The sequence below is a fragment of the Buceros rhinoceros genome, unplaced genomic scaffold (assembly GCF_000710305.1).
Source record: "Buceros rhinoceros silvestris isolate BGI_N320 unplaced genomic scaffold, ASM71030v1 scaffold7345, whole genome shotgun sequence".
Classification (NCBI taxonomy): domain Eukaryota; kingdom Metazoa; phylum Chordata; class Aves; order Bucerotiformes; family Bucerotidae; genus Buceros; species Buceros rhinoceros.
The window spans coordinates 79,962-91,103 of NW_010412264.1; the positions used below are offsets into that span (position 1 = coordinate 79,962).

General features: G+C 42.5%; 1 protein-coding gene across 1 annotated transcript in view; it reads right to left on the reverse strand.

Moving 5' to 3' along the window:
• Positions 1–2,230: 2,230 nt before the first annotated feature.
• Positions 2,231–11,142, reverse strand: part of LOC104493604 (transcription factor IIIB 90 kDa subunit-like) — a gene marked incomplete at its 5' end in the record, with an annotated part of 45,160 nt that continues 36,248 nt past the window's right edge. Inside the window, 3 exons of the mRNA XM_010136322.1 lie at positions 2,231–2,268; positions 4,502–4,670; positions 7,700–7,751. Of these exons, the coding sequence (XP_010134624.1) occupies positions 2,231–2,268; positions 4,502–4,670; positions 7,700–7,751 (259 nt within the window). The remainder of the gene's footprint in view (positions 2,269–4,501; positions 4,671–7,699; positions 7,752–11,142) is intronic.

Sequence of the window (11,142 nt, forward strand, 5' to 3'; positions counted from 1 at the left end):
ATACACTGAGAGTACGAGTATTTGTAATAGTGCTACTGACTGATTAATTCGAACCCAAATGCTCAAACTCAATTGTCTCAAAGACTTGCAGAGCAGGAACTTTGATAAAACAAGCTGCTTTTTAAAAAATTGTCTGCTTATAGCATGATTTTTCATTTACGGTGTAGGTAAAAGAGAGGTAGAAAGGTTTATCCCCTCTATCATTTTCTGTGCAGGTTTTACAAAGCATCAGAAAAAAACACCCTTTTTTTTTTTTTGTGAAAATGCCAGCTTTTCCCCTAAAATTTATATGGAATCTCTTCTTTTGACTGAAATCCTACAAACTAAGTAACTGGAATCTGGTTCAGAAGAGATCTTCTTCCCGTTAGCCTCACTACATCATTTTTGTTACCAAGTTCTTTCAAGTGCTTTTAAGAAGTCATTGCAGAAACACTCCTACAAAGGGCTGAAAAATACCTAGCAGACACAACCTACCCAACAGACTACATTTACCAGCCAAATAAGATCAACTCTGCTCCTGAAAAAAAAAAGCACTCGCTCTTGCTCTGCTGACATGTTCCCTCATACCCACGCTACTGATAGGGACAGAAGAAGTATGGAAGGCCACACGGCCCTTCCCTCACTCCTGTGGTGATGACCAAAGGTATGAGCATCATTGTCACTCTGGCTGGCAATACAGAGCTTCCTAGGGCAGCTGATTCTCCTCCCGTGATCCACCCTCTGCAGCAGGAGGATGGACGGTGCTTCAGTGATGAGTGCTCCTCAAAAAAAGTAGGAAGGACAAAAGCTGACCAGGAGAGACAGCCTAACAGAAACCATGGTGGTAAGATAAATACCCACCTTTCCCTGGTGTGAGACAAGCCTGAAGCCCTATGGTTTTCATGATTGTCACTAGACAAGGGAGAGAGATGAAAGCACCTTGGGTCCTGCAGATGCAGTCATCAAGAGCATGACCCAGAGCGCAGTGCCCTTCCAGAGCCTCAGAGTCAGCAGTGATAGGGAAAGGCAGGTCAGAGACAAGAGGGTGGGATCTGGCGAGAGGGGCTCCATCCCTGACCCTGCTCTCACGGTACTGTGAGAGCTGATGTATCTGGAAAAACCTACCTGTTGACATCTTGGGGCACAGAGGGCTGGGAGGTCCAGCATTATTCATGTAGCAGTGACTGTTCAAGGGTGGGATTTGAGCCATGAAAGTCAGACTGCTGCATGGTGACCTTCAATTTACCCACAGAAAGTTAAATAAATTACATTAAATTAAATTCAGCCGAAGCAGATGCTAGCTTATTTATTAAAAAGCTCAGCTTTCTCTTTCTTTCAACTGGTTGTAGAGAGAGGCAGCTCTTGGGAGCAGACCTTACTCTAACTCAGTCAGATAAGAACAGCTCCACAGAGGTGGCCAGAGTGACTCTCCTGCAGCAATACCAGCCACAACAAGACCTGGCTGTCCCTCGGGATGCCCGGCGGAGGCATGTGAGCACAGCACCGCTGCCTGCTTGCTCTCTGCACTTCTTGCCTCATCCAGGTCTTCTCCCTCCTTCCACATAAACCACACCAGACGGTTCTTTGCTGCCAACATTGCCTTCTACTGTCATATCTTTTAAGAAAACTATGAGTTGATTAATATAAAGAAGTATTTACTTCATTTCAGAGAAACCGATACTGCCTTGCAAATATGTAACTTGTCATTAATTTTTGATAGCTTTGGGTAAGGAAGCTTGTATAAAATAACAGGGTCATGTTTACCATACAGGTCGGAAATGTTTTCTTTCGGTTGTAGCATTACGAGACTGTACTCAAATAATCAGCAGGCACACTTCTTGTTTTCACCCGTCCTCCTGTCTCTCTTCAATCTGCTCCCTTTCAACAGCATGCCTAAAAGCAGTTACATGAATAAGAGCTGTGTTGGCTTCAGCCACACATGCTTTATGCACTGTCTGTTTTGTCTCTTTTCTTTTGTTCTCTGGAAACATTACTCCCATTAATTTTGTCCTCAAACTATGATCCATCAAAATAAAAAAAATTCAAGTACAAACCCAAACTTTATTGCTGGGTTATGGGTCAATGTAAACTGACCAGAGTCAATGCCAACCTAAAATTTGCTTTACAAAAGTAAGGATTGTTCGATTACGTTTGCTGAGCATAGACAGCTTCTTTCACTATTCATATAGTTTGAAGACTGAAGAGTTGCTGTTCCCAAGATACACTCCATGTCCTTTGGAAATAAATGGAACTAATAGCCATCATCATCATCCATATCACAGCCATAATCTGAAACACACAAAGACAAAGGCACATAAAAATGCAAATATTTGAGGAAGATGGAAGATACAACAAAAGTATTGCGACTTTCAGGTTGTTTTCCTGCTGTGTAACTAGCTGGTAAGTTCTGCCTTAAGCAAACAGTTTGAAAAATCATGTATTTTCTTAGGGCTAAAGAAAAAGTTCTTGCACATACTTTCCTCAGTGAAATAGAATTATTTGTAAATATGTATGGGCAGATCTCTCTTCTCGCTTGTGTCTGCCCCTCATTTAGGAATACTTGGCACATGAATACGTGAGATATTTGGTTTAATTTAGAGGTTAAGTTGATCAAGCCTGATTGTCACAAGTAATTTGGAACCTGGCGGCTGATGAGCAGCAGCCTACATTTACAAGTAGGCACGGCTCTCACTAGACACGGCCACCACGAGAAGAGCTGCCTTGTTTATATTATTCATGGATTTATAAGCTGGAACTGCGAGTGTTCAGAGATAGCTCAGAGTTCCCATGAACATCAAAGGAGTTGTGCAAGGACTCCTGACCAACCCATCTGATTCAGATCTCCCGTATCTACTTACTCCTAGAGGAACAACTTAAAATTTTGCCCATTTTTTTAGCCAGTTTTGTTTCCTTAAACATTGCTGAGTGCAAAGACTGTGTGATGTTTGTGTCAGAAGGCAAGTCTGAGTGTTTCTAATGCACCCATTTCTCCTCTGAGTGCTTCTGAATGCAGCGAGACAGATATTTTCTGTTACTTATTCCAACCTACAGATAACTAACTAGCACGTAGGAGCATTCAGCAAAGCAAACCTTTACATTCCAAATTCCGTACAGTGCCAACGTTTCACCTAAGGAGGCGAGCAAATGCTCAGAAGCAGAATTAAGTGTAACCTATAATGACTTGTGCAGAATGGGGCGAGTTCCCCGTCTGGAATTCCTGCAGTTACTCCAGGCTGACATGTCTCAAACCCATTAAAAAAGCCGTTAGAAAGGAGCTGTTTGTTCTGCCGAGCAGCTCCGCACACCTGCATGTGAATTCTGGGAATACTCCTTTACTACTTACTTTTTTTTTAAATGCTGATTTTTCAGCTGTCGTCCAGACCAGACAGGGAGTAGTGGAATGTTCTCAGAATGGTTTTAAAATAGTAGCATTTACAAAGAAAAAAGGCTCAGTGACCTTTACTCTATTTTGGGGGGGTGGGAGGGTGGGGTATTATTAATAAACACAGACCCACCCTCCCCCACATGGGTGCCTTTTCTTGGGAACATCATTCTAATAATAAATGCAGGCAACAAACTGTTTTTCTTACGGATAAGCGATTATTTTCCAGTGGAGAAATCAATTTAAAAGCAACAGACACTTTTATGAAATGTATACATATTGTCCCTGAAAGTAAATTAATAGAACTGGAAAGATTTTTGCAGAAAATAACATTTCAGTAGGAAACTTATTCCCAAGTTGTTTTTTTCACAACCCATAATTAGCAGCTCTCATTTTAAAAATATTTTTGTATATTTTCAAAGCTTAACTTCTAAGGGGAAGTTTTTAATAAAGGATAAATGTGGATGTGTCCAGCTAGGAAAAACCACAGCGGAGAGGATACTGCCTTTTCCTGCCAGCAAAGAAACCTAATTAAATGAGGGGCTTTGCTGGGGAACCCAAAGAAATCAGCACACATCTGTGTTCCATACAGCACGCCGTATGCTATCCATGCCATCCTGTACTTGGTGAAGAACTCTCCCCTCCTAACACCCTCCCCAGAAATGGAGTGCGACAATTCATTTTGTTTCGTGCTGGACAGCCACGTCCCCAGGGCGCATGGACAACCTGGCGGCCCCAGCTGAGGAGGCAAGCAGGAGCAGGGCGGCTCAGCTCCAGAGGCAACGAACCCCAAGCACTGCTGACAAAGGGGTTACTGACCCCGTAATTCCTCGGGTTCACATTAATAAACCTAATTCTGAAAAAGGCGTAACATCAGTTTGTTCCTGAGAAGCCCTCTTAACCAAAAGCTCAAGATGGAAGGTTTTCTCAGGCAGAGCCTCTAAGAAGGCCAGGTTTGGGACAAGGGTGACTCCAGGCCTTTCCTCAGGATTGGACAATGCCAGAAAGGCAGCAGGAGTTCTACGTGGGACGAGCTGCTGGAGGAGAGGGACAAGCAGGGGAACCCTGTCTGTCCTCAGCCCTGCAACAACAATCCCCATACCATCAGGAGATGGTGATTTAGACATCATCCCAGCTTACCGTTTCCTCCCATTAACTGCAAGGCGCTCATGCAGTGATCATCATCTTCTTCTATTTCTTCCTCTTCTACCTCTTCATCAGGGTTATAAGCTACTGGGCCACTCTCCACTAGCACAGCTGCAGGTTTTTCTAAGTCAGGGGCTTCTGCTTGTGCATTTGGCAAGGTCACCTGCAAAAAAGAAGAGGGGACAGTAGAGCAGCCCTTCTTTTTGTTCAATATTAGTGCCAAAGGTTATCAGCTTCCACATAGGGAAGCCCAAATCCTGTGCTAGGGGCTTAGCTCTTCCAGGAGACAGGGAAGTTGCTCAGTGAAATGTTGCCAAATGAAAGTCAGGCACAAACACCCACAGTATTCACATAATTCATTGCTTGGCGAGTGAAGTATCCAGAGATGGTAACAGCAGAAGGATCCTCTTGCAAGCACAAGGTAAGGGGAAGTCTGGGAGTGAAGGCTTCTCAGCAGAGCTCTGTGGGAAGACTTACAAACTTCTCCTTATTGTGCTCAACTCACATCAGGCCTATTACACAATAACAGCGTTATTGGCACTTAAACGATAGCAAAGATGTAACCTTCAAATCAGAAAAAACCCAACGTGTATTAGTTTTGACAGGTCTGGTTGGATTTATTTGGCACTATGAGCTGTGGAACAAAGAGCACTCTTCAGACAGCACTTCATGTGATGGCAGCGCACTAGGTTGAATATACATGCCATCACCTGTAACGTTCATCAGAACAATGATCTCCAAACACTAACTTGGGAACTGATCTCTGATGGGACCTGTTCCACACAGGCACCTCCCCAGCTGCTCCAAAGTTAGGCAGGACACAGCAGGGAGGGAGAGAAAAGGCAACACTGCAAGGAGATGGAGGTGAATTTAGAGAAGGTAATATTGCCTTCCATTCTCTAATGACAGATCTGGGAGTGGGTCGGGAACCAGCCATGTGGTCTGCCCCAGCACGGCCCAGGCTCTGGTCTCTCTGGAGCTCTCAATTCCATGGTGCGCCCAGTCTAGGGCTCCACCAACCTTTACCATCTAGGGAAGAAACATCGCAGGAGCTTTATCTCTGCTAGCTTTGTAACAGGGCACTTTTCACCTGCGTTCTGTACTTGGACTATCTGGAGTTCGTACACTAGCGCCTGTGGCCCCGGAAGACATCACCTTAGTGGTTACTTGAAGAACATTAAAGAGTAACTATTAATGCTGCTTTGTCACATAAGCAATTTTGAGAAGCGGATACCTAACGGCACCTGTCACTAGTCAGCAGTTACCAGCACTGAAAGTCATCGTCCCTCCTAGGGAAGATGGGGAAGACTGGGACCACTTCCCCGGGAAGGACGGTGGTGAGGTCCTCCTTACAACGCACAGCCCAGAAAAGACAGGAAACAGACCAGGAAACCTCAGCTCCTCTGGTCCCTATCACAGTGTAAGTCCTACACTGCTTTAGGTTGTAAATTATAGCACGCAACCATGTACTGCTGCATCTTCTTCCACTCAACTGGCAGTAAGTTCTGATTCGGTGTTGTAGTTTGTTTTTATTTATAAATGTATTTACTCGGGAGCCAGTAACTCCCAGAATCCCTGTAACTTCAGGCACTTAGAGACACACCATAAGAGAAAATCCCTGTACTCGAAAGCTGATAGTCTAATTATTCAAACATCAAAGCTGTTCCTGAACTTGTCATATACCATGCCAGCCAACCTACAGAATCTGCCTGAGTTTTTCAAAGTCACCTAAGGGTTTGCTCCAATAGCTCATTAATAGGGCAAAAGACACCCATTAATTTTAATAGAATATCAAGTATTTAGATATTCGGATCACTCAGAGACAGGTTTTCATGATTTTTTAATGCTCAAATTAATCATATTATTTAAAGGAACTTCCTTCCAGTTTATATTTCCAACCACTGCTTTCGCCTCTAGAGTGATCAAATCAAGTCCATCTAGGTTTTCAGTATTAGCAGCAATAGACATAACAATTTGAGACAAATCAGCATCATAATACATATCAATTTATATGCTTAAAAATTTCCATCTGCTCTGAAAAAGTGGATGAATATAAAGGAGCTACAATTGAGTCACTATTTTTAAAAATTGCACCATGCTAATTAAAATGTGACCTTCTTCTAATTATCATGTCCACTTCCAGACTGCTACACTTCTAAAAATATGCAGAGTTTTCTAATGAGCATAGCATAAGAAGTGAAAATGTATTTCCCCAGGCAGGATATCAAACTGTTTCTGAAAATCGGTGGGGCTTAGTCTTTTTAAAAATAAGGCAGTCAAACAATGCTTTTAAATAGAACTTCCTGAATTCACTTCCAGACATCCTGGACTTGAGTCTGGCAGAAATCTTCATGTACATAAAGGGCAATTGTCAAAGCACCATAAACTACCTAAGGTGACTGGTTCGCTTTCAAAAGGGTGTCAGCGTCACACGTTCAGGGGTAAAAGAAGAAGGACAAACATCTTTAGTATATTAGGAAGAGAATATTCAGCTACACAGTAGGCAGATATTTTAGCATACACAAAACGCCTACATCTACTCTGTCCAGTGTGAAAGTAGCAGTGAAAGAAAGCAGTTATCACGGTGACTCTCATAATGATCACAACCCCTTTGGCAGAAAATGCAGGTGCATGAAGCCACCTGAGGAGGTTTTCTGGTGGTGGCCAGTTACTAGCACTAATATTTCTATGGCACTATTATATTTTCACACTAAACAAACCAACCAGAGAGTAAGCCATGCCATACAGGGTAAGCTGTCACTTTGTGTTTCCTTAACGGTCTCCCGCAGAAGCCCAGCCCTTCCCAGCTGGCTGCACAGAAGTGGTGTTGTGCATCGTCCCCTTCTCCAGTTCAAGTGCTGGGAAACAAGCTCTGCTCTCTTCTACTCCTGCCCACTTGTTTGATATGTTTTAGATGCTTGCAGCGAGTAGTCTCGTTTCTGCTGTCTAACCAGGCATTATGATGCTGTGCTAATGTTAACGTTATCAGTAAGTGCAAATCCTGGTTAGAAAACAGGCAACCCCAGCTTTATGGTGTTTACAGTAATCAGCTCCTGGTTTGATCAGAGACAAGACTCTCGCCTCTTTTGCCACATCTGTATCTACCACATAACCAGAGCTGGGCTGAGAAAGGCTTGTGGGAATTTCCACACTCAAACTGTTGCACTAGGAGGAGAGCTGGACTTTACATACCTGCTCAGTGGTAGCCTTTTTAGCAAGCTGTGTTGAAATCAAGGGTCTTAACCTGCAAAGAAGGAAGGAAGAAATGGTGACCATCGGAACAGCTACATGACGCACAAGAGTCTGATGCAGATTATTCAATCTCCAAACAGTGAAAGCACTTTGCTAGAGTTACGTTGCGAAATTACTTTCTTAAAGATATATGAACAAGAGTAGAGAGCCACAGACTCCACAATAATTAATACACACATTCCTTTGTAAGCGTCTGCCCTGATTCGGGATAATAAGAAAAGATGACAGTCAACAAGTCCAGCAGCAAAACCTCATCTCAAACTGCAGACCCGGCCCATCACGAAGGTCTTTGAAATAGACTTTCAACAGACCTTACAAAAGCCAAAAGACAACTTGTTTTTTGGAAGCATGCAGACATGGCAAACCTGAGCCACACTCTGAATTGCCCAGCACCACTCTGCAACTGCTTCCCTCTATTTGACAATATATGCAGGGTACCAGTAAGATTATACATGCAGGATGTCATCATCATCATCATCACAGGCAAAATTCTAACCTCCAGCTACAGAAATGACAGAAAAAGACCTGCACATCTGGGGAGAGAAGATGGATCAGTACTACTTTACAGCTAAGTGTTAAATACTGTTCTTTCTGAAAAGCATTTCATAGCCTGTTGTGTCCTTATTGCCATGAAGGCTGTTCTCAATCCATCATTCAGTGTTGCTTTCTGGTGCCTCCTCCTCATCTAGATGTATCTAGTCACGAAGAAGATGCTTTCTGCTTTCTGCGGAAACACTGCTCAGACAGCTCCTCAAGTACGTCTTTTAACTAAGTCTAGGCAAACAACTTAATGAATACCAATTTATGTCTCCTGAGAGAGTCTTTTATGATAAGCAGTATCTTTCCTCTCATTTTGTATTATTCATTCCTCCCTGTTAACACACATATACTGGTTGTTTTCCTGCTTATTTATTTATTCCAAATAATCAGCAGGAGTAAACAAAACCCCAGAGAATAAGCAGGGGAGACTCAGATCGTTATCTCTGGTGGAGAAGACAATATTAAAATACAAGATATTGGCTAAAGCTCCAAAAAGGTTCATAAATTGGTCATCTCTGAAATTCTTCACAAGACCTGAAAGGCATTTGGGCCACCAAAGTAGTCCAAGGTACCTCCTTAGAGTAGAAGCCACGGGAGTGCTTCAGGAGCTGTACCACTGAAGGATCCAGAGCATATTATTCTGCTACTGATACTTCTCGTCGTATTTCATAATTATAAAAAACACCAAGAAAGAAATACTTTTGACTCACATAAGCTATCTATTACAAATCCTGGAGAACTTCTGGGCTTAGACAAAATGTATTTGAAGACATGGACACACTCTTCCCTGTGTGCCGGGCCTTCTCTTTCCTTTATCTAATCTGAATTGTAGAGTTTTCACAGAATTATAGAATGCTTTGGGTTGGAAGGGACCTTTAGAGGTCATCTAGTCCAACCCTCTTGCAGTGAGCAGGGACATCTGCAACTAGAGCAGGTTGCTCAGAGCTCTGTCCAGCCTGACCTGGAATGTTTCCAGAAAGGTCAGAATTCCTGTTTTTAAGCCAGGGTTCTCATATTGTGGGGAGTGTATTTTCTGCCATTTCAAAGTAGCACTTGGCTCAGCATTTTCAGTTGGATAAGTAGTTCCCTCTGACCTAGAATGTTTCCACAGATGGGGCATCCACCACCTCTCCAGGCAACCTGTGATGGTGTTTTACCACCTTCATTGTAAAAAATTTCTTCCTTATGTCCTAAAATTTCTGACTACCTTCCTACTGTCAATCACTGTTTTCCCAAAGTCACCCTGTTTAGATGCTTACAAACATATGGATGTACAATGTCAGAAGGTTATGTAGCTGAAGGATGCTAATTACCAAACAGGTTGTATTTCATTGACATGACCAAAAAAAAAAAAATCCAACAGGGGTAAGAAATGAAGGACTTTTATTTTAAACCAGTAGAAATGATTATTGCAATTAACATTGTACCAAAGATAGCACCTATTTCCTCCTGCTACCAAAAGACATCAGACCTCCCTGGAGCACCCAGGTATCTTTCCTCCCGCCAATTAAAATCAAGCTGTTGAGTAAGACTCACAAGGTAATCAGAAACTGCTGACATTTCTTTTAGAGAAAATTACACATGTGCTCACACAGTGAAGAAAACAATCACAGCTATAGGAAGCAAAGAGTAAACATTCCAGTTTCATTTTAATTAAAACGGTCTCCTATGAAAATAAAAAGATCCATGCTTATGAAAAGCCTGTTTGCAAACTCCACTGCTAAATCCAAGAGCCCTTCTATTCTGTTTTTCAGCAGCCAGTGACTCTCTCACCCAAACTGAAATGAAAACTGTATTTCTGTTCCATGATAACTGCTCACAAAACATACATCTTCATTACCAGAAATACAGCGCTGCCATTTGATTTGAGCAATACAGTTTCCTTCTCAGCAGAGTATCTAACGTATCCAGAAGCCGTGGGTTGGATTCTGCTCCTGCTCTGGCTGTTCTGTGCAGTGCCGGTTTGAAGGGGTCACTTGCTGCGTGGGCTGAACAGCCCAGCTTGCTGTGCCTCAGTACTCTGTGCTACCTATAAACACTAGGGATGAAAACTGAAAACAGGTAAAAGCGTCACAAAGAGAGACAAAAACTTACTTCCCCTTGAAGTAAACTCTTTGATTAAAATTATACAACAGTTATAAAATTTGTAAATATATAAAAAGTTAATTTCTCTCCCTTGGCTCTCCTTATGCCTATGGAGAACCTTACTACTACTGTACAAAACCATTTAGGGAGGTTTTAGAGTGAGGTTTTGTTTTGTTACTAAATGCCCTGATGCCCTGACCTCCTTAAACCAGAGCAGCTGCTGCCACACCAGCCATATGGAGCAATAAATTACTGGCTGCCATGGCTACAGATACAGGCTCCTTCTGCTGTCTGGCTGCACCACAGAGGGCAGAAAAAAGTGTCTTCATGGAAGAGCATGACTGCTTTCAAGGCTGGGATTGGTTTGAGTGTTAATGATCAAAAAAACACCGTGAAAAAGCAATTAACTGAAGTATCTTATCCAACTTCTAATGTGCGTGAGTCAGCCTCATCTGTAAAAGGGCACCAACGGGCACACATGCACATACACACTGTATGTCAAAGATCCTGTCCATCCCAGTCCAGACTGAATTCAGGGTTCAGTAAGTAACAATAAGTTGTAAGTTCCACAAATAACAATAATATCCTGCATTAAGATATGCTCCCATATATGTCAAAACACCGTGTCTATTGGAAATGTCATGTTGCAGCTGGTCTTCCCAAGTGTTTCCTTAGTTGTTCACTATTTATGATGATTTCTAGTTTGGGGCACTTTCATTATGAACTTTGCAAATTAATACAGTACCTTGTGGGAAAGA